The sequence below is a fragment of the Equus caballus genome, chromosome 9 (genome assembly GCF_041296265.1).
Source record: "Equus caballus isolate H_3958 breed thoroughbred chromosome 9, TB-T2T, whole genome shotgun sequence".
Lineage (NCBI taxonomy): Eukaryota > Metazoa > Chordata > Mammalia > Perissodactyla > Equidae > Equus > Equus caballus.
In genome coordinates, this window is record NC_091692.1 from 96,400,806 (window position 1) to 96,422,154 (window position 21,349).

A 21,349-nucleotide genomic window follows, 5' to 3' on the forward strand; every position below is an offset into this window, starting at 1 on the left:
AGACTGCTAAGCGGGGGCTCCTGAGAGGATGGAGCTTCGGCCTGCCTCTCCCTGGGACGAACCCTCCCCAGGACCAGCCACCACGCGGTGAGGAAGCCCGGGCCACAAGAAGAGGACGTGGGGGCATCTGGCCTGTAGCCCCACGCGGGTCCTGGCAAACAGCCAGCATCGCCCAGCAGGCATGTGACTGAGCGAGCCTTCAGGCACTTCCAGCCAGGCACAGAGATGACCAGTCCCTGTGGGGCCCTGCCATGGCTGCAGACACGGGGTGACTGCTGTACCCACACGGGCCCTGCCGTGGCTGTGCACATGGGTTCACTGCTGTACCCACACGTGTGAGGGATGGTTTGTGACCAGTCACCCGATCTGTAACAGGAACCTGCTGCTGTGGGTCCTTCTCTGTCACATATTTAGTGCATCCACTCCGTGCTTTCTACCCCTACACTCCATCCCAACAACATGAGCCCAGGTAAGCGGCTCACATTTGTCACCTAGTCCACACCTACGGGATACTGTGCTGGCTGGTGACAGCCCTGGAGGCCCTGGATGAGGAGCGAGGTACATGGCTGACAGTGGGGTCCGTCCCCTTAGAGAGGAAAGGCAATTTGTGTCTTCTGTCTGTTTTCGCCGTTTTTAGCCTCAGTGGTTTCTTGTTAGGTGGAGGCATTACTGACATTGTACGTTGTACAGTGCACACCCTGAGCCACAGGGACTCCTCGAATGTGGCCCCCATCCGAGGCTGGCTCAGCAGGGGCTGCAGCAGACCCCTGGCTCATAGCCCGGGGGTCCCTGAGGCACCCGGGGCCATCTCCTGGGCAGAGGCCCCATGGCAGGATCCTCACGGGCTCCCGCAGAGAGCAAGTTGCCAGGCCCAGCCAGAGCGGGTCAGAGTCTGAGCCCCGGCACTCGGCAGGCATGTCCCATGTCCCCTCACAAGCCCCACTTTACAGATGAGGAAACTGAGGCTCAGAGCAGGAGGGGGCTGTGAGCGGGTGGGTGGGATCTGAAGGAGAGCTGTGGGTTCCGGCACCCGGGCTGTCCTGCTGTACCGAGGTGGCTTAGAGGAAGGCGAGGGAGAGACGTCGAGGGGCGGGAGGAGGGACGTGGACTCCTGAGACTCGATCTCCATCCAACAGACACTTCCCATGCGCCTGGCATGTGCCGAAGCCACAGCACATGCTCCCCGAGAGGAAAGGTCAACCATTCCAACCTCCCTCTGGGTTTCCCAGAATCCTGTCTGGCCGGGCAACAAGGAGGCCGGCTCTACTGTCGGCTCTGTTGCAATGTGCTGTGTGACTTGGGGGAGCCTGTTCCCTCTCTGGGCCTCCCAGGAGAAGGAAGGCCCCGCTGGTTCTGGGGGGTGCTCCGTGGTTACCATGGGTCATATCAACCCCTGTCCGGTCCTGTGCCTGTGCCGGATGGGCACCCACTGGGCAGGCCTCTCTCTGGCTGGGGCCAGCTCAGCCTGGACAGCCGGCACGGCTCTCTGCCTCCCAGCTGCTCCAGAAACCAGGAGCTGAAGGTCATGCTGACACCTTGCTCCTGAGTGGGAGGTTCAGAGCCCTGCCAGGTGGTGGCAGCGGCTGCCAATGTCAGCACTGTGCTGGGCACCCTCCTGGCCCCCTGCTGCCCTCGTCCGCCCCCCTGAACTCTTCACCCCAGGACACCTGCTCCCTCCAGGGCCGCCCTGAGAAGTGCTGACGACAGGGCCAGTGGTGGTGCCCAGGCCCCTTGCATCCCACGGGAGTGCTGGCCAGAGCCCCCCCGTCTCCCTCCTCCCCGCAGCCAAGCCCAAGCCTCAGCTCCCTGCAGGCAAGCCCTTCTCTCTGAGCTCAACTCCCTCATCTGTAAAGTAGGTCACAGCCCAGCCCAGGGACCTCAACTTGCAGGACCCCGAGCCAGTCACCTCCACCACTCAGGATGCCCCCCTGGGCGGGGAGGGAACTGGACAGGTGATTGCCATGCCCCCCACCCCCCAAACCAGGGCTTTCTCTGCCCCAGGGCACCCCCTCCAGGCCTGTCCTGAGCTTGGCCAGCAGCTGCCAGCCTGTGGGCTGGGACACCGAGCGGCTGGCGCTATGTCCTCCCCTGCCCCTTGTCTGTCCTCACACCTGCAGCCAGGAGGTGTCAAATCCAATTTACACCTCCTCCGGACACCCCGGGGCCGGGCAGCCAGCGGCCACTCAGCAAAGCTGAGGAGGTGGCCACAGCTCCAGCCCGGGGGTCTGCCCACCCCCACCTGTGCCTACTGCCTGCCCACACCTCGGTGCTGCGCTTCTCAGGCCCCTGGGGAAGGAGAGTGAGAAACGCAGAGCTTCACAGAATCTTTAAAAGCCCCAGCACCCAGCAGTCTTCGAGACAAAACAGCTTGGATCCTGAATGCTGTAGACCCTCCACGCATAAGGATCGGGGCTAGGGGAAGGGAAGGGGGCATCTGCGCCTCCTGCAGGCCTTTCCAGAACGTGCCTCCCAGGGGAGCTCACTATCTCTGAGTCCCTGGACCCCGCCTTCCCTGGGGGTCTGGTGTGCAGCCCCCACCCCCGTGCGGTCCTCAGCTCTACGGGCCTGGGAGGCAGGATGCTGACCCAGTGCTGTACCGATGGGGGCCTCCGTCTGCCTGCCTGGCACCCACTCCCCATGGCGAGAGGGGCTGCATCCTGCTCTCTCCGCCCCCAGGGGCCTCTCTGGCTGCAGCCCCTCCTGCTTAGGGTGCCTCCATCACTCCTGCAGGAGATGGGGAGCCTGGGAGCAGCCCAGGCCAGGCTCTTCCCACCTGGGACCCCTTCTTCCAGCCGCATCCCTCGTCTGGGCACCAGCAGGCAAAGGCGCTGTGGAGCTGGGGGCAGCAGGGGCCTCAGACCTGCGTCCAACCCCCGCCGCCATTGCCAGAGTGAGGAAACTGAGGCCCGGGGAAGGCAAGGGCTGTGCTGGGCCCTCAGGGAGGAAGGCGCAGGCCCCGCCTCCACCCAGGCCACAGCCCCGTGGGGAGGGCGTGGCTCCTCCTGGGCCAGCCCCTCAGGTGGAGAGGGGAGGCACCCTGGGCCACCTCCATCATCGGCTTCACACCCACGTGGCCACCTCACCCAACACACACACTCACACAGGTGTGCACTCTCGCGTGCACACACACGTAATCACACTCACGCTCACACACCCCTGCCACCTCCCCTCCCCACAGCACAGCCCCAGAGCCGAAAGGTACCCCCCCACCCCGCCCACAGATGCAAACAGACAGGCACGGGGCTGGCCAAGCAGTGGCGGTTTATTGGCGCAGGCTCAGCCAGGGGCTGTGCAGAGGCGGCGGGGTCAGCACACAGCTGGGAGGCAGGCAGGTGCGAAGCTCCCCAGGGTCCACGCAGGCCACGTGACAGCACGACCTGCAAAACAAGAGGACCCTTCAGCTCCCAGCTGAGAAGGTGGAGGCTCCATGCAGCGAGGACCGAGGAGGAGGCCAGCGCTCCAGGAAGGCAGGGCTGTCAGGGCGGGGGCCTCGCCTCCCTGCTCGCTGGGGCTGGGCCGGTCATGGAGTCATAGGCAGCAAGACCATCCTCCCCGCCCTTTCCACTTGCCAACTATGCACCTGCCCCGGGGAGGGGGCCCGGATGACCAGTCTCCATTTCACGGAGAAGAAAACAGCCCTGCCGTGGTCTCAGGTGCCAGCGGGGACTCTCCTGGCCCTGGGCAGGCTCCGCCAGGCCTCACTACTGTCCCGCCCTAAACATCCGCGCCTGCCCTGTGCTCCATCCCTGCCCAGCCATCCTGGCCCACTCGTCCTACTCTTAGTGTGGTCACGGCTTCCACCTGCCCTCAGAGCCACACACCTGGGAGCTGTCCTTGGCTCCTCGCTGACCCCTCAGCCCCCTGCCCAGTCCTTTGCTGCCGGTGAACGCTGTGCAGACCTGGGGGCTCAGCGGAAGGCGCCTCCTGTGGGCGCCTCTGCAGCCCCTCATCACACGGGCCCCTTGGAATCACCGGGACTGCCCGGGGCAGGGGCGCCCAGCAGCACACCGTAGCTGTGTGGCAGCGGGCGAGGTGGCTGTGCTTTCCTCTCTGTACTTCTCCACATTGTCCACATTTGTTTACAGTGAGCGTGTCTCACTTTTGCACAAACAATAAATGTCCTTTCAAAAGAAAAACTGAAGGTCCCTATAAAAGCCGACTGAGGACGTCATGCCCCCTGCCTGGCCGCAGGCAGAGGGAGCTAAAGACAGGGTTGCCGAGTCCCCGGGGTCATGAGGCCAGATGGGACTTCTCGCAGGAGAGAGGGGACCCCAAAGGACTCGGTGACAACACCCAGCTCCTGGGAATCGGGCCGTCCCTGCCGATGACACCTGGAGACAGCCAGGTGTGGTGGGAGGGGCCAGAGGTTGCCTGGTCCTCTGCAGGAACTCAGGATGCTGAGCTGTGATGCTGGAGGCTGCCCAGAGTGTGGGCTGCGTGAAAGGCAGGTGGGCTTCTGCACAGCCACGCGGACGAAGGCCCACTGCCCGCCTGGGTCCCGCCGTCCTGCTCAGCCCTCGGGCTCTGTGCGGCCTTTCCAGGATTCTCCCATAACATGCCGGCCCCACCTCCAGGCAGGCCTCTCAGGGCTGGGATGCAAGGCCAGCGTCTGGAGACTTCAGGACTCCAGACAGCCTGACTGACCACACAGAGGCCCGGGGAGGAAAAATGGGGACACTGGCAGCAGCTGAGTGTGACTCAGGCCCCCGGCCCCTTCCCAGTGGCCCCTTCCCCAAGTGGCCTGGTGCTGGGCTAGACGGGGCCTCCAGGAACAGACAGATGAGTCAAAGCAGATCTGATCTCCCCATCTGAGCTGCAGGGTCACCCTGGACCCCCTGTCCCTCACCCGAGTCCAGGCACGAGTCCGGCGCTCTCCACTCTCAGCACATCCAGAGTCCCCTCTTGGCCCTCAGACTGGGCACAGCCCCTTCCTGCCCCTGGGCCCTGTCTCCTCAGCCGCCCACATCACTCTCCAACAGCAGACCTGGTCAGGGCAGGGTCTCTCCCCATCACAGCCAGGCCCTCAGGCCCCCTGCCCACTCCAACCGGCTCTGGGCCTCTGCTGTGGCTCTGCTGGTCTCATCCCCACCTCACGGTATTGGCATGCTGCTCCCTCTGCCTACAATGCTTTTCCTCGGAATTCCCTCTAATGAGGGTCCCCAGGCACCTTGTGGAAATCACCCCAGCCTCACCCTTGCCCAGCATCGGGGACCATGTGTCCCCGCTTCCCCGATGCTCCCCAGCCCAGGGAGCAGCTGCAGGATGAAGGTGGGTGGGCGCCCACAGATGCTGGCAGGGGTCCACAGATGCTGCAGTGAAGGGCTGATGCACCCCGGGGCTGCCATGAGGGCGGTGGCCATGGCCCCTCCGTGGTGGTCACTGGCCAGCCCCCTGCAGAGGCCCGAGGAAGCAGGACCTCCACCTGGCACAACCCGGGCAGGTGGAGGTGGCTGCAGCCTGTAGACTCGCTCCCCTGGCCTCCCCACCAGCCCCTCTGCCCCAGCCAGGGCCCTAGTGCCTGGCATCAAATGAGGCCGCAGGGAGGATGCCGACCCTTCCCGGGGCATCTCCTCCATCCACTCTCTCACCTGCTGGGGGACTCTTCCCCCCCACACCTGGGGGACACGGGTCCCAGGGAGGAGAAGGGCAGGCGTGCTCCAGGGGAACAGTGGTCCTCGGGAGGGAGGCTGGGGCTCGCTCCTGAGCCCCCCAAACACATGCCTGTAAAGTGACCACCACTCACCCACTGGGGTGCCTTCCGAGGCTGCACCTCCCCTGCCCCTCCACCCCCGAGAACCCCTCCCTGTCCCCGCTCAGGTTACTCCGGCGGCTCCTGGCCCCACCTGGTGCCCCTCCACTGACTGCTCCATCTGCCATTCTTGTGCCCCAGCCTCCCCAGGGCCACACAGGGGGCCCCCAAAGCTGCTGGGGGTCAGGCAGAGCCACGCCCTCCAGAGCTCGGTCTCCTCGTTGGTAAAACGGGGCAGCTTTCAGCTGGCAGCCTCCCCGACCCTGTTGGCTCTGTGCGACTCGGCCCTTCCCCAGGCACAAGGCACCAGCTGGGACATGGGGTGGTGAAGACCCCGGCTGCCCTGGGGTCCTGTACAGGACCACCTCGCCCTCTGCCTGCCTCTGTGGATGGAGGGCACCTGCAGCTGAGTGGCTGTCTCAGGGGAGGGGAAATGGGGAGGACCCACCCCCTCCCCAGCTCCCCCAGGCCCCGGGTTCCTCCTGACCCGGCCCCTTCATCCTCAGGATTGGGGCAGAAGCAGCCCCCCCATCACCGTGCCAGCATGCCCTTCAACCCCCAGGCGCCCAGCCTGCGGCTCCCTCCTCTGCGGGCTGAGCCTCAGCCATATGGCACTTCAGTGGATGCTGCTGGGGAGACTTCTGCATCCAAACAGATGGGCGGATGCTGGCAGAATACGGAAGGGGCCGGGGCGGAGAAGGTGAGCCCCCACTCTTCCTGAAAGGCTGAGCTTCAGGCACCAGGGGCCGCCTGAACCGAGGGTCCCAGATGGGCCTCTAGGGGCCACACGTCAGCAGGACCGCAGGCCTGGGGACAGTCTCCCAGGGCCATGGGCAGATGGGCCTCTAGGGGCCACGCGTCAGCAGGACCGCAGGCCTGGGGGCAGTCTCCCAGGGCCATGGGCAGGAGGGTGTCGGTCCACCCCAGCTTTACACAGTCCTGCTCAGCCTGGCCCATGCCCACCCCTCCCGCCGGTCAGCGGCCTCTGCACGCCTCTGGCCTTTGCTGGGGCCCCCACGGCCGCCCCTCCCCCGTGGCCTGCCTCCAGACCCCATTTTGGTGTCTGCCCCATGTTGCCCATCACCTTTCAGAGGACCCTCACACAGGGCCACCTCCTCCCGTAGCCACCTCTGGCACAAACCCTCCTAGTCCTGTGTCCACACTCTGGCTCCTGCACTCCCGGGACAGAGCCTCGGCCAGAGTGCACGGCCCTGCTGAGGGCAATGGGGCTCTGCCTCCCTCCCTCCCCGCGTCCCATCCCTCTCGCCGAGGGGAGGGGTCAGCAGAGGAGCAGAGTCAGGTGGCCTGGGTTCGAATCCTGATGCAGCCATTTTCAGCTGCATATCCTTGGGCTGGGCACTAACCCTCTGACCACTCCCACAGCTTTAAAACGGGCCATGTTTGCACCCACCCTTCTGGTGATGCTGCTTCTCCTCTCAGGGGACAAATATGCATGAGCATCCACACGCCACACGCTGGCTGACACCGCAGACGCCAGGTGGTGAAGATGGCAGGGAGGCAGTCAATGAGCACTCACAAAGCAACCGCTCAGAGAATGGCGGCGAGTAACGGGGTCAGCCTGGGTGGTTCCTGCTTGCGGGGGCCCAGCCCAGGGAGGGCTCCGGTGCACCACTGACCAGCTGTGCCACTGTCCATGGTTCTGAGAGTTCAAGGACCACCCAGGAGCTGGAGCAGTGGCCGAGGGCCCGGGGCCGGGCAGGGACATCAGGAATGGCGGGCAACCAGATTCGGGGGCCGAAGGAGGAGGAAACAGGCCGCCAGCCACAGACAGCTAAACAGTCGATACATGATGATGGGGGACCCTGAAACCCCTGGAGCCAGACACCCAGGCTCTGAGCCTCACTTCCCCCTAGTCAGGGGAGCACAGGTGTGTCCTCCCTGATGGCTGACCAAGGACAGGACGGTGGGTGGCACAGGGCAGGTCCAGTCCTCTTTCTCTCTTCCAAATCCTCTGGGAACCATGTGGTTTCCGGCTACTGCTGGGAGTGGTGGCAGGAAGGCACCCTCCCTCCCCCTCTGCCCACGTGCCCTGAGCCCAGCTCGCCCCCTTCCCTGCCCTCTGCACACTGCAGCCCCCCGCCCAGCACCCCATCCCCCCAAGGCCCTCCCTGACCTGCAGGCCCTCGGACCCCTCCCCAGCCCTGGCCAGCGAGCCATCACACACACCTCCCCAGCAGCGGGTGGCCTGGTGAGCGGGAGGCCACTCTTCCTGGTACCCAGGAGAGCCTCTGGCCCTAGGAGGGCTCAATCCCCATGACTGTGGAATGAATGAACAAATGAACGGACAAGTGGATTGGGCCCGAGGGTCATCTGGCCCAGACCCCCCGCCCTGCCCTGAGCTAGCTGGGGCTCAGAGAGGTTTGGGGGCTTGCCTCGGGTTGCTCTGCAAGGTAGGGGCCGGCACTATCCCCCAGGCTGCCCCTCCTCCTCTTCTTCCCCTGGGCATGGTAGCTGAGTGTCCCCCACCCCCAAAAGCTACCCCGTGCAGGGTACTCCCAGCCCAGCCCCCACACCTGTGCTCCAGTCCTACAGCTGAGGCCAGGATAGGAGAAGGCCCCTCATCTCGGCCTCAGACATTCAGGAGGGTGGGAACAGGGAGGCGCTGAACGTCTGCAAGGAAAGGAAAACCTGTATATTCCCAGCACAGGGGAAGCAGCAGGCTGGGATCCCAGCCCCAGCCCTGACTCACCCACGCTCCCCGGCCGTGTGGCCCCGGCCCCCACAGCCCCTCTGGGCGCCAGGCACCTGCTCTGTAAACAGGCACTAACGCTCTATGGCACAGTGTCTGCTGGGGCACGGAACCCACAGGCGTGCAGCGCACAGGGCAGGCCCACCCTCACAGCACCGGCCGCACGTGTCCTCCTGGAGGCCAGCAAGGCCTGGCTCGTCCCCGAGGCCCCAGCCCCACCACAGGCCAGGGATCGGCCTGAGCAGGCCCGATAAGTGCCCCTGAGTCCAGTGATTACAGCGGAAAACAGGGATGGGACATGTACCAGGCGCCTGCCCGCACTAGGGGATCCACCTGGACTTTCTCATTTGTCCCTTGAACAGCTCCAGGCAGTGGGGACCCAGCCTGTAAGGGGAGCTGGGACTCGGCTGGCCCCAGGTGTGGCCTGCCCTCAGAGGCTCAGAGGGAAGAGGAGGTCAGTAGGGAGAGAAGTGGAGGTGGGGAAGGAATTAGGCCGAAGTAGTCAGAGTGTGACCAGGGTCAGGGCTCACCATCTGACCAGGGTCATAGCTCAGCATGTGACCAGGATCAGGGCTCAGAGTGTGACCAGGATCAGGGCTCAGAGTGTGACCAGGACCAGGACTCGTGTGTGACCAGGGTCAGGGCTCAGAGTGTGACCGGGTCATACTCAGTGTTCACCCTGGAGCACTGCCTTTTGATTGACCAGGGCCCGACCAGCCTGTGAGCTCACCAGGCCTTGTTGGGGCCCAGGCAACACATAGAGCCTGGGTTGGCTCACTGGCGCTCAGGCACTGTCCATGTCCCACAGATGTGTCACTTTCTCATCCACTCACTACTCCGTGAAAAGGCACTGGCCACCTTCCCTCGATGAGGATCCACGCCCAGACCCTGTGGGCACCCTCCTCCTTTCATCAGCCTGCTGCACCCTGTCTCCGCCAACGTACCCCAGGGCTGGCACACCAACCATCGCCCTCCTGGCCAGAGGCTCGGTGTGCATCAGTCCTGCCCTGGAAGGGAGAGTCCCGGGGGCCGGGCAGGGGAGTGCCGGGTGCACACACATTCTGCTGGTCCTTGCTCGCTGGTGACATTCTCTGAATGCTTATTAGAAATTAATATTTAATTCTCTTCTGTGGATTTAGCCTAATTATTCAATTTATTATTGCAATTACTGAGAAGCACCAAGAAGCAAAACTGCTTTCTTTGAGTAGGGAGATGGGGGGGGGTGGCTCTTGCCAAGTGTCCCTCCATTCTCAACATGCTTGTCTGGCAGACTTTGCTCCAGGGGTCCCTCCCAGCCACCATGTCTCTTTCTGCAGCGACCACCTCTGTTCTCCATCAGGACAGGCTTAGAACGCCCCTTCCCAGCATCCTCCCTTCAGGGGGGCCAAGAGCCCGCTTCTAAGGGGAGTCCCTGCAGGCAGAACTCCATCTCCTTCTGCATCTCTATGGGGTCTGCAGCCTGGAGAAGCAGGCGGGGGCACGTGGCTGGGTGTCCCCCCTCGCCCCTGCATGGGCTCTGCCCAGGCCCCTGCAGTCAGCCCACTGTCCTCATAGCCCTGCGCTGGGGGATGACTGTCCCAGCTGCCAGAGCCAACACCAGAGCTCCATGAAGTTAGGTGACTTGTCCACCCAGGGGACCTGTCACCCAGGGGAAATGGCAGGGCATGGGCTCAAACCCAGGGCCATCCCAACACACAGCGAGGTCCTTCCTCTGCACGTCACCCTCGGACGAGGTGTCCATGCTGTGCTACTGGGGGCTCACACCCCCTGGGAAAGCCCCAAGCTCCTTCCTCACTGCTCTTCTGCCGTCCGTTTCCTGGGGAAGATCAAAGGCCCTGGGGCCAAGATAACACCTCCTGCCGCCTAGTGAGTGGGGGACACACAGACACAGGACTGGACGGCTGGGCAGCTGACCCTGAGCCCTGCCCTGAGGCCGAGGTGGGCCGGCCCTGCCCTTCTCACCGCCTGGATGAGCCCTCGGAGCCTCAGCCGATATCTGTCAGGTGGGGCCTCAAGCTCCCGGCTCCCGTCCTCCTGGTCTCTGAGGGCCCAGCACCCTGGTGCGGCCAGAGGCTGCGGTGTGAGTGTGGTCACTGCAGGGACAGTGTGGCCCACGGGACACGTGCTGGCCCAGCGCCAGGACCCAGAGCCCCAAATCCAAGGCCCTTGCCAGCTGGGGTGGAGTGAGGCAGTGAGATGGACAGCGAGGCCCGGGCTGCCCCAGGGCCACGGACGTGCCAAGGCCACCTCTCCAGGAGCTGGGACGGGGTGGGCCCTCAGGCCTCACATGTCCGTCCTCGTGATAAGGACAAAGGCCTGGAGGTCCAGGTCTGAGGGTGTCGTCTGGGCCTGGCTGGCTGGGTCAGCAGGCAACTCGAATCCCTGTTTCAGGGTGTGTGGTGGGGGCAGGTCCGTGACCAGTCTGGGGACAGTTCCCGGGAGATGGAGCAGGGTCAGTGTGCAGAGGAGCGGGACGAAGGCCAAGACGGGGTGGGGAAGGAGGAAACGCACGTTTATTGTGTACCAACTGTGTACACCAAGGGCACCAGGGCCTCACCTGGGCCTGACAAACACCCCGACAAGGTTGTGGACTCTCAGGCCCACCCAGGAGGACACGGGGCTCCACGCACGGCCCATTCAACACCACAGGCAGAGAGCCGCAAAGTGGGGGGCGCCCAGGTCAGCTGACCCCAGCTGCAGAGGACAGAGTCCCAGCCTGTGACCCTGGGGCCCCTGTTCCGGCCGCAGAGCCCAGGCTGGGACCAGGAGGACTCAGCACCCTCCCTCCCACCCCGGCTGTGTGGGCTGGAGCCCCCGTCACGCCCACCCGCTCCTCCGGCGCTCCTCACACACACAGGCTGCCTCCTGTGCGGGCGTCAGCCTGTTTTGCTTTTTATCTTTTCCACCGTTTTCCCGGCGGAGCGCCATTCCCACAGGCTGGCTGGGCCTGGCCCTCCTCCCGTGACCACCTGCCCAGCTGTGGGGGGAGTGCCAGGGGCTGGGCCAGCGCACGCAAAGGGAAGGGGCCTGTGTCAGTCCCTGTTAGGGCTCCTGCAGGCCCACAAGGAGGGAAGGCTGCTCCTAACAAGAGCCCCCAGGAAGCCTCCGGGCCCCTCTCCAGGATGCGTCCTGCACAGTCCATCACGGCCCGGCTCTTGGCTCGGTGCTGCACCCACGGGGCCTCCATGCCTCTTCCTGGGCCGTGCCCTGAGCCTGGAGGGCCCTCCTCCTTGTCTGACAGAGGAGCCCAGACCAGCCTTTCAATACTCAGCTCTCAGGGGCCGCCTCCTCCAGGAAGCCCTCCTGGCAGAACTGCCCTCTCCTGGCTCCCGCTCTCCCCCTGGCAGTTCAGCACCTCAAGAACCTGCGTCTCCTCAGGGCTGTGAGCTGCTCAGGGCAGCACCGGGTCTGAGCTCCACCTGCGGTCCCCCGGGAGGGGCTGGGGCTTTACTGAGTCAGACAGACGCATCACCGCCCTCTGGGCTTCTCTGAGTTGTGCCCGTGTGCCCTGCCCTAGGTGACGGGGAGGACAAGGCGAGTCCCTGCTGGCTGGAGGGCCATGTGGGAACAGGAGAAAAATGGCCAGCCGCGTCTCGTCTCCATAAACAGAGAGGGTGCACGATTGTGACAGTGAGGACAGTGACAATGAAGAGCCACAGTCAGCGAGGGCAGGCCTCCTCTGGGCCAGGTGCCCGCCGGCCTTCGTCGCTAACGCTCAGGGACTCTGAAAGGTAGCACTTGTATGCACCCATTTTACAGACGAGGACACCGAGGCCCAGATCCGGGCCCTGCTGGAGCCCAAGGTCCTTCTGCTCCTCAGCTCTGCCTGCCGCCTTGTCCGCCTGTCTGTCCCGCCTGCCCTGCTGACCCGGAGCTCTGGGAGGCCGCCTGGCCCTGGCGGGGGTGGGGCAGTGGTTCCAGGTATAAACCCCTGCCAAGCCACAGGACGCCTCAGGAGCCTCCTGGCCCCCCAGGGCTGGGCTGGCCACGCAGCACAAACATGGGCCAGTGCGAGGAGGGCAGGGCTGCCCAGGGTCCCAGAGACCAGGGACAAGTCCCCAGGCCTCTGACTGGCTCAGCAGAGAGCCATCGTATAACTCATCTCCCAAACTTCTGAGATGGAAGGTGTCACCACCAAGACCACGCCTGAGGACCGGCCCCGCTGCCCCACTCGGGCCAGCTCTGCACTGTCCCCCTCTGGGTCACACAGATCTGCTTATAAACCAGCCCTGGCAGCCCTATTGGCGTGACCTCAGGTGGCCACTTCACCCTCCGGGCAGCAGTTTCCCCAACGGTCCCAACCCAGAAGGATGGTCTCCATGCGGCCCACTTCTGAGGAAGTCCCTTCACCTCTCTGCCTGTCAGGTGTCCCAGCTGAAAAATGGGGACATGCCAGCTCCTCCTTCAGGGCCAGGGGGGAGGGCTCTGGGAACGCAGGACACACACGTGGACCACAGCCGTCTCCTGCCCGTCCAGGACGACACGCTCAGCCCTCATTCAGATCACAGACACCGCAGCCCCTGGGAGGGCGAGCAGGCCATTAGAGGGGGTCTGTACATCCAGACCTCGTACACGTGCACACACACGCACATGTGCACAAGCAGATACACGCATACACACACGGATGTACACACATGTGCACGTGCAGGTGCACACGCAGACACGCACATGAAGACGCCCATGTGCATGTGTGGCACAGAAGCGTGGACGTGGAGATGCCCACCACACGCTTCCCAAATGGAAATCAACAGCTTTGAGGTCGATATTTCACGGCTTTCAGAAAACATTAAAAACACGATTTGAAGGAGCCTCCATTTAGCCCCTTAAATTTTTTATGTTCATGAAAAATACTTCATCGGCTGTGGCCCAGATACTGTAATTCTGTTTATCGGAGCCCCACCCTGGACTCCGCAGGGAGGCAGGCTGCGCAGGCACCCCTTCCTGGGTCCCTCCACTCGTGCACCCTCAATTTCTGCGTCCTGCCCCGGCCTGGGGACCTGAGAGCTCACTCCTCACGGGGCTCATGGACGCATCCACGGCGACCACAGTTCAATGTGGAAAGAGGTCCACGGCGCAGGGCTGCAGTGTGGGCGCCCAGGAGGACGGCAGGAGTCCCTCCAGATCCCAGGGACTCCCCTCCTTCCACAAGCTTCGCCAGCCCCTTCCCCGTGAGAGCCGCGGCTGAGACCTGGGCATCCGTGCTACCGCGGCCAGCCGCACCCCGGGCACAGGGACCCAGCGTCTCCCGCAGCCCGGCCGCTCCGCCCCTGCACTGCCAAAGAACCACAGCCCGCCCAGCCTGAGCTCCACCCTCCAGATACACGGTGCTGTGGGCACAGTGCCGGCTCACAACCACCGTCACTCCCTCTTCCTGGCACTGGAGACAAGTCCCTGGCCTGCTGCACCCGACCGTGCACCCCTGGATACGGCCTCCTCAACAAGCGACCTCGCCAGGAGGGGTTCTGGAAATGGCGGCACTTTCCTGAGTGGGAAACGGGGAGCCACAGGAGAGAGAGCAGGGGCGAGGCTGGGCCCCAGGAAAGAGAATGGGGGAGAGGCTGGGCCCGTGGAGACAGAGCAGGGTCGAGGCCAGGCCACCAGAGAGAAAGAGGGGCTTAACTCAAAAAGGTTTCCTGGTCTGTCCTACTGTCCTACTGTGTTGTCCCAGAGGCCTGCCAGAGCTGAGGATGTCCAACCCTGACCAGGGACTCAGTCTAGACATTGGTCACACCTGGAGCCCTGACTTTGGTCACACTCTGAACCCTGACCCTGCTCACACTCGGAGCCCTGACCCTAGTCACACTCTGAACCCTGACCTTGGTCACACTCTGAGCCTTGATCCTGCTCACACTCTGAGCCCTGACCCTGGTCACACACTGAGCCCTGACCCTACTCACACTCTGAGCCCTGACCCTGGTCACACACTGAGCCCTGACCCTGGTCACACACTGAGCCCTGACCTTGGTCACACTCTGATCCCTGACCCTGCTCACACACTGAGCCCTGACCCTGGTCACACTCTGAGCATTGATCCGGCTCACACTCTGAGCCCTGACCCTGGTCACACACTGAGCCCTGACCCTGGTCACACACTGAGCCCTGACCCTGCTCACACTCTGAGCATTGATCCTGCTCACACACTGAGCCCTGACCCTGCTCACCCTCTGAGCCCTGACCCTGGTCACACACTAAGCCCTGACCCTGGTCACACTCTGACCCTGACCCTGGTCACACACTGAGCCCTGACCCTGGTCACACTCTGAGCCCTGACCCTGCTCACACTCTGAGCCCTGACCCCGCTCACACTCTGAGCCCTGACCCTGCTCACACACTGAGCCCTGACCCTGGTCACACTCTGAGCCCTGACCCTGGTCACACACTGAGCCCTGACGCTGGTCACACTCTGACTCTGACCCTGGTCACACACTGAGCCCTGACCCTGGTCACACTCTGAGCCCTGACCCTGCTCACACTCTGAGCCCTGACCCTGGTCACACTCTGAGCCCTGACCCTGCTCACACTCTGAGCCCTGACCCTGGTCACACTCTGAGCCCTGACCCTGGTCACACTCTGAGCCCTGACCCTGCTCACACTCTGAGCCCTGGTCCTGGTCACTAGCTGAGCCCTGGTCCTGGTCACAAGCTGAGCCCTGACCCTGGTCCCATGTTAGCCTTCATGTTGGCTGTAAACCGAGTCCAGGGACTCGCAGGGGAGTGAGGCTGGCTGGGCGCAGTCCTTCCCCACTCTGGAGTTCAAGGGACTTGCCCTCTTTGGGGGGCACTTGGTGGCAGCAGCTTCTCCAGCTGAGTGTCCACTTATCCCGATTCTCCTCAGGCCCCCGTGAGGACCAAACAGGAGGGGACTTGCAAGCTCTTGGTAAACATGGAAGAGCTGAGCCCATGCGGGGTCACAGCCATGAGAACCCAGATGGCCATGGTGGCATGGGGGCTGCATGGCCCCCTCAGAGTTCCCCACATGACACGGCCTCACTGTCACACGGAAACGGGCACGTGCACCCAGCTGTTGGTGTCATGGGCTTTTTCCAAGTCAGGGAGCCTGAGCTCCTCCCTCGGAGACATCTTTCTCCACAGAAATAATAACCCCCTGCATTTGCATAGCGCCTTCCCTTCCTCACAGCGCTGTTTATATTTAGCCATCATCCGCCTCTGTCCTCAGAGCAACTCAGCAGCAAGGGGAGGATTGCAGATGCCCCAGCCCATCTCTTGCGGGAAACTGATCCCAGAGGGGTTGAGCCCCAGGTCCCACAGTCAGACCCCGGCAACTGTGCCCAGCTGGTCACAGACAGCGTCCAGGGGTCCTGGGGCTGGGGTGTCTCTCCCAGCTTGGCTAACACACCAGATGACGTGTCCCTACGTGGGCTCAGGGCTCCACCAGCCACAGCGCCCACGACGCCCACACTCACAGACCCCCCGCATGGCCTGGGTGAGAGCAGCACCTCCTGGCTTGTCCTGCAGGTGTCTGAGCTGTCCCCCGCCCCACCTTCTCCCCACTATTGGTCTGTGAGCAACTAGAAGCCAGAGGCCTCTCTTGCCTCCTCTGGGCCCAAAGGTCACATAAGTGGCCACTGGCTGGCCACCTGGCCTGGGTCTCAGCCACACCCAGAGGGGACAGGGGCCATTGCTTTCGGCCAGGCAGCTGCAGCCAGGGGCCTCACTGGAGGGGCCCAGCTGTCCTGCTGTGTCTGCAGGAGCTGGCTGTGGGGCCACTGGCTCGAGGCCCCATCCTCGGGTTTCCTCTCGCACGGGGAAGGGCTCGGGGGTGCAGGCTGCCTGGCCCTGGGGTGGGCTCCAACCTGGCTGTGCAGTGGAGGGTGAGGCCGAGCAGGGAAGGGGGAGGGGCTGGGTGGCCTTGATGACCCCTAACAGCTGTGGGGAAGGGGAGGGAGGAGGGAAGCCGGCTGGAGGACCCAGGACACCCCTGCCCAGCTGGGCTATGCGGGAGCTATTCCCACCCCAGTTCCCAGAGTGAGGGGAGGGCCGGTCACCCTCATCCAGACCACCAGGAATCCGGTCTGCTGGGCCCAAACAGCCCTCTCCAGGCCCATCCCGCACTCTCCCTGGGCCCCACCAGACGCTCCCCACGCAGACATGGGCCACAGCATCAAGTCAGCAAGAGGCTCCCTGGGTGCCCAGCCTGCCCCTGACAGCCTCTTCCACCCTTTATTCCGACTTCAGCAGGTGAGGGCACCCGGCTGGGTCACCACCAGGCCCTGCGTGACCTCAGCCAGCCCCGAGCCTCCCTGGGCCTCGGCCTCCTCCTCTGAAGAATGGGGCAGCCACGCTAATGACGTCCTTCCCACAGGCTGTGGTGAGGATGGCCCACGTAACGTGTGTACCAGCTTCAGGCGTCACAGCAATGGAGCTGTGTCAGTGTCCTGGGGCTGCCGGCACAAAGGACCACCCATCGGGAGCTTAAAACAATACAAATGCATCTTCCCACAGCTCTGGAGCTCCCGGCATTCCTTGGCTTGCAGCCGCATCCCTCCTGTCTCTGCCTCCGTCTGCACATGGCCTTCTCTCCGTGTCTCTGTGTCCCTCCTCTTCTTGTAAGGACACCAGCCATTGGATGGGGACCCCCCGACTCCAGCACGACTCCACCATAACTCACCACACCTTCAAAGACCCTGTTTCCAAATCGGGCTCCATTCTGAGGTGCTGGGGGCTAGGACCTGGACACGTCATTTTGGGGGACACAAGTCAGCCCGGTGCAGGGGTTGCCATTGCCATGGTCACTGTCGTTATCACAACAGCTGGTTTTAGGCTTGGCTCCACGGCGCATCAGCGAGGCTAGGAGGTGGGTGTGCGCTCCTGAGTCTGCACACCCCACTCAGGCCGGCGCTGAGCCTGGAGGCGGAGGCCCCTTGGGGCTGCCGGCTCCACGCTCCAGCCACGCCTGCCGCCTCGGCCCAGCACCTGGTCCTGCTCACACCTGCTCCAGTGGCTTGTGCCCATGTGGATTCTCCCGGGAAACCATCTGTTTAGAGGACTCAGAGTGGGGAGGGAGGTCCTGGAGGCACCCTCAGGGACAGGGTTCCGCCCAGGCCCCCACACCCAGAGCCCCCTCTGGCTGCCCTCTCTGCTCAGCTCACTCCCCGCGCTAAAGAGCACCAGCTTCGGAGCCCTAGCAGGAGGGGCCAGGGGACAGGCTCCCTGCTCTGGAGCCTCAGCTGGGGACGCCTGGGCTGGGGCAGGAAGCACCGGCTCCCCCAGGCAGAAGCTCCCCGAGAGCCTGGCAGGATAACGGTCAGTCCCGTGCTGCAGCTCTCCCCGAAAGCAGGCACACCACAGCCCTGCCCACAGTCCCCGCTGGAGAAGCTCCAAGCTCCAGGTCCAAGATGTTAGCAGCAGAACCTGAGCCGACCCCAGTGAAGCCAGGCCACTTGGGGTCTGCAAGTGTCCTGCTCAAGGTGACCTTGGGACGTCCTGCTGCAGAGGGAGGGACGGGCTGACTAGGAGACGGGGGTAGGGGACACGTAACATCTGGTTCATGCTGTGTGCCCTCAGGGAAGTCGGAGCCCTTCTGAATCTGGGCCAGGGGGGCCCTGCCCATCGCGGGAGGCGGGGGGGGACCAGTCTAGACAATACACGTGCAGTGCACACAGTAGGCTGACAATAAATGTGAGTCCATTTTCCCCAAACTCCACCCCCATCCTGGCTCCTTGTTCTCCTGGTGGCGTCCCAGCCTCGGGGACAGTGTCATCCAGTCAGTGGCACCCGCCAAGGACAGGGCTCGAGACGGCATGGCAGCCAGGGCTCCCTGCCCTCACTTTGAATCTCAGCCTATTGGGGCGGCTCTTGCCGTGAAAGTGGGCACTTCCAGGGAGACATCTGGAATCCAGGAACCCAGCAGCGCCCTGAGGCATCTGACCCCTGACCATGCTCTCCTGCCACTGCCATGGTTCTGGCCTCATCTCCATCTCTGTCCAGGGGCACAGCAGCCCTGGCCTCCCCATCCCTCTGCACCATCCACCCTCTCCTTGAAGCCAGAGGGAGCCTTCTAACTGCCAGGGTACCTGGGTGCAGAAGCCAGCTCCTGAAAGGGCCATAGTGGTCTCCCTCCTAGGTCCTGCACAGTGGGGTGGCCCCTCACAGTGAGCAGAGTTGGCCCGAGTTAGCATGGGATATTGCAGAAATGACTGAGTGTGGTCTGCCAGCCTCGAGGGGTCTCCCGCTCTGGCCCCACACGGGAGGAGCAAGATTAGACCTGGCTCTTCCTGCCCCAGCTGGGTCGTCCAATGCTGCAGCCTGGCCGACATCTGACTGCACCTCCGGAGGGAGCCTGAGCAGAACCGCCCGTCCAGCCACTTCTGAATTCCTGACCCACAGAAACCGTGAGATAATAAACGCTTATTGCTGTTTTCAGCCCCCAAGTTTTACGCTAAGTTGTTACACAGCAATAGGTAACTAGACACCTGCTTAACACTCTGTGGTGGCTCTCCACTGTCAGTCAAGGCCCTTCTCACATTCTGTCCCAAGAGGCTGGCCCACTCCAGCCCCTGCTCAGAGCCCCGTGCCCTGGGAACACCCAAACCCCCCAGTCCCAGACGTGTCTCAGCTCCCATTCTTCCTTATCTCCAGGAGCCAGTGAGGCTCCCTGACTAACCATCCCCTAGGGTCCTGTCTCCCTTCCCCTGGGCTCCCAGCACACGCCCACTACACGATCCAGCGTGTTCTGCTCACTGACTGCCCCAGGGGAATTTCCAGGCATGACTTTCCAGAAGTGAATGCTTACACAAAGGGAGCTTCAGGTTCACCTGCCTCTACAGCTGGGAGTTCCAGGAAAAGAGGGTCTCCATCAGCCATGTTCATGGCTGGGTCACCAGGGCCTGGCCTGTGCCTGACACAGAAGAGGATGGATGGATAGATGGATGGATGGATGCGGGGAAGGAGCATGGATGGACTGACAAGTGGATGGATGGAGGATGGATGGCTGGACAGACGAGTGGGTGGATGGCGTGGGGGCAGGTGGGGCACTTACCGCAGGTGGCCTCACTTTCGGATAGAGGTGGCGATGACGAGAATGATGACCAGCAGGACGGTGACTCCTGCCGACAGGAAGTAGCACTTGATCTTGCGTCTCTGCAGCTGGGAGAGAGACAGAGGCTGTTGTCCTGGCCCCCTAGCCTCCCATCCTGGGGGCATTTGGCTCATGCCTGCTTTGGGCTGTGGCATGCAAGGGGCTGGGCCCATCCTGGGGCAGGGCCCAGGCAGAACCTGTCCCTTGCCAGGGCCTCTGCCCTGAGCCAGCACCTGTGTTCATTCAAGAACTGCTCTAGGCTGGCCCTGGACCCAGGCCCACCGGAAGGAGGCAGGAGAGCCATTGAGGTGGCGGAGCTGCAGAGGCAGCCAGGCCCGGGTGTGGCTCTCAGTTGCCCCCTCAGGCTGGGGCATCTCAGCCACATCCATTCTTGGGGCCTAGGATTCTTCCGTAAGCAGAGGAGATGCCATGGACACCAGGGGGACATTGGAAAGCCTTGATTAAGATGATGCGTGGAAAGTACGCAGCCTAAGGTCTGGGAAATACCAGACACGTAGCCCTCACCAGATGGTCTTCTCACTCCTGTGTGTCATTGTGGCCGTTACTAACTCAACAAGTTCTGGGTCCCACCATCAAAGGCGTCATGGAGGAGAAGACACACCGATCTGAGCTGGGAAACTCATGGGGGGTCGGAAGGCTTCATAACGAAAGGGGTGCCTCATCCAGGCCTGGGGGTGTCGAGGACTCGCCAGCAGGCCAGAAAGAGGTAGGCAAGGGACCAGGCGAGAACTCGGGGTAAAAACAGGAGCTTAAAATAACCTGGTAAGTCACCAAGTGGCCACCGGGGTGTAGGGCAGGGAAGGGAGATGGGTGGCCAGGCCAGAAGAGGGTGGAGGGGTTTGGGCAGCACCCCTGAGACAGATGGAAGATGCTGAGGAACTCTGAGCAGGGGAGTGACATGTTCAAGAGTGTTAGTGAAGAGGCTGCTGGGGAAATGAAGGGGAGGACGGGTCAGAAAGGGAGAAGAAAGAGGGACACGGTCAGGAGGAAGACAGGGCCATGGATGGGCAGGGCCTGGGGCAGAACAGGGAGGGTCAGACGGGACAGAGGCGCACCAGCAGGGGATCCCCAGAACCTGGTCATGACCAGATATGTGAGGGAAGTGGAGTAGGGAGGTCAAGGACGAGTCCCCAGGTTGCCCATCTGGGTCATTAGGTGGATGTTGGGGCTGGTCATTCATTCATCCATCCTTTGTCCCACCCACCCATCCATCCCCCCACGCCCCTATCCACACACACCCCCACCCATCCATCCATCCTTCCATCCATCCACTTTCTCAAGGTGGCTATGGATTGGAGGTTGGAAGTGGAGCACAGCAACTCAGTCGTAGAAGGGAAGAGGTGGGTGGGGACGGGGAGTAGTCAAGGAGGGCTTCCTGGAGTAGGTGGGATTGAACTTAGGTTTTGGGGGGTGGTGTCCACAATGAGCTTTGGGGTGAGGATCCAGGTCCTGCTCTAGGCTGGTGTCTCAGACCTGCTGGGTTTTGGATGCATGACCAGCCCCATCTTAGCTGCCTCAGTGTCACTGCACTTTGGGAGGGACCCATACCCCAGTCTGAAGATCAACCACCATTGGAAGCCCTGGGAGCAGGTATTGCTACCTGTGTTCTAGGCCAGGACACTGGGCTCAGAGAGGTTAAGTGACCTGCCCAGGGCTCCACGATCATGGGGGGCAGATCTCAGGTTCAGGTCTCCCTGCCCCCGCAGCTGTTGTCATGAGTCACACTGTTGTCCAGACATTCGAGCTGCGTGTGGGAGGGGGGCAGGGAGGGGCCGAAAGGCCCAGAGCGAATCAGATGCAGCCATCAAGGAGCTCATGGCTGGAATGGGAGG

General features: G+C 63.0%; 1 protein-coding gene across 8 annotated transcripts in view; it reads right to left on the reverse strand.

The window, feature by feature from the left end:
• Positions 1 to 3,240: 3,240 nt before the first annotated feature.
• Positions 3,241 to 21,349, reverse strand: part of TSNARE1 (t-SNARE domain containing 1) — a 171,215-nt gene continuing 153,106 nt past the window's right edge. For 7 of the 8 annotated variants that reach the window (XM_070221247.1, XM_070221263.1, XM_070221262.1 and 4 more), the window contains 2 exons: positions 19,458 to 19,564; positions 3,243 to 3,377 (listed from right to left, as the gene is read on the reverse strand). In XM_070221247.1, the coding sequence (XP_070077348.1) occupies positions 19,469 to 19,564 (96 nt within the window). In that variant the 3' untranslated portion in view covers positions 3,243 to 3,377; positions 19,458 to 19,468. Of the gene's footprint in view, positions 3,378 to 19,457; positions 19,565 to 21,349 lie in introns of all 8 variants that reach the window. The other variant, NM_001433520.1, reaches the window with a different exon arrangement.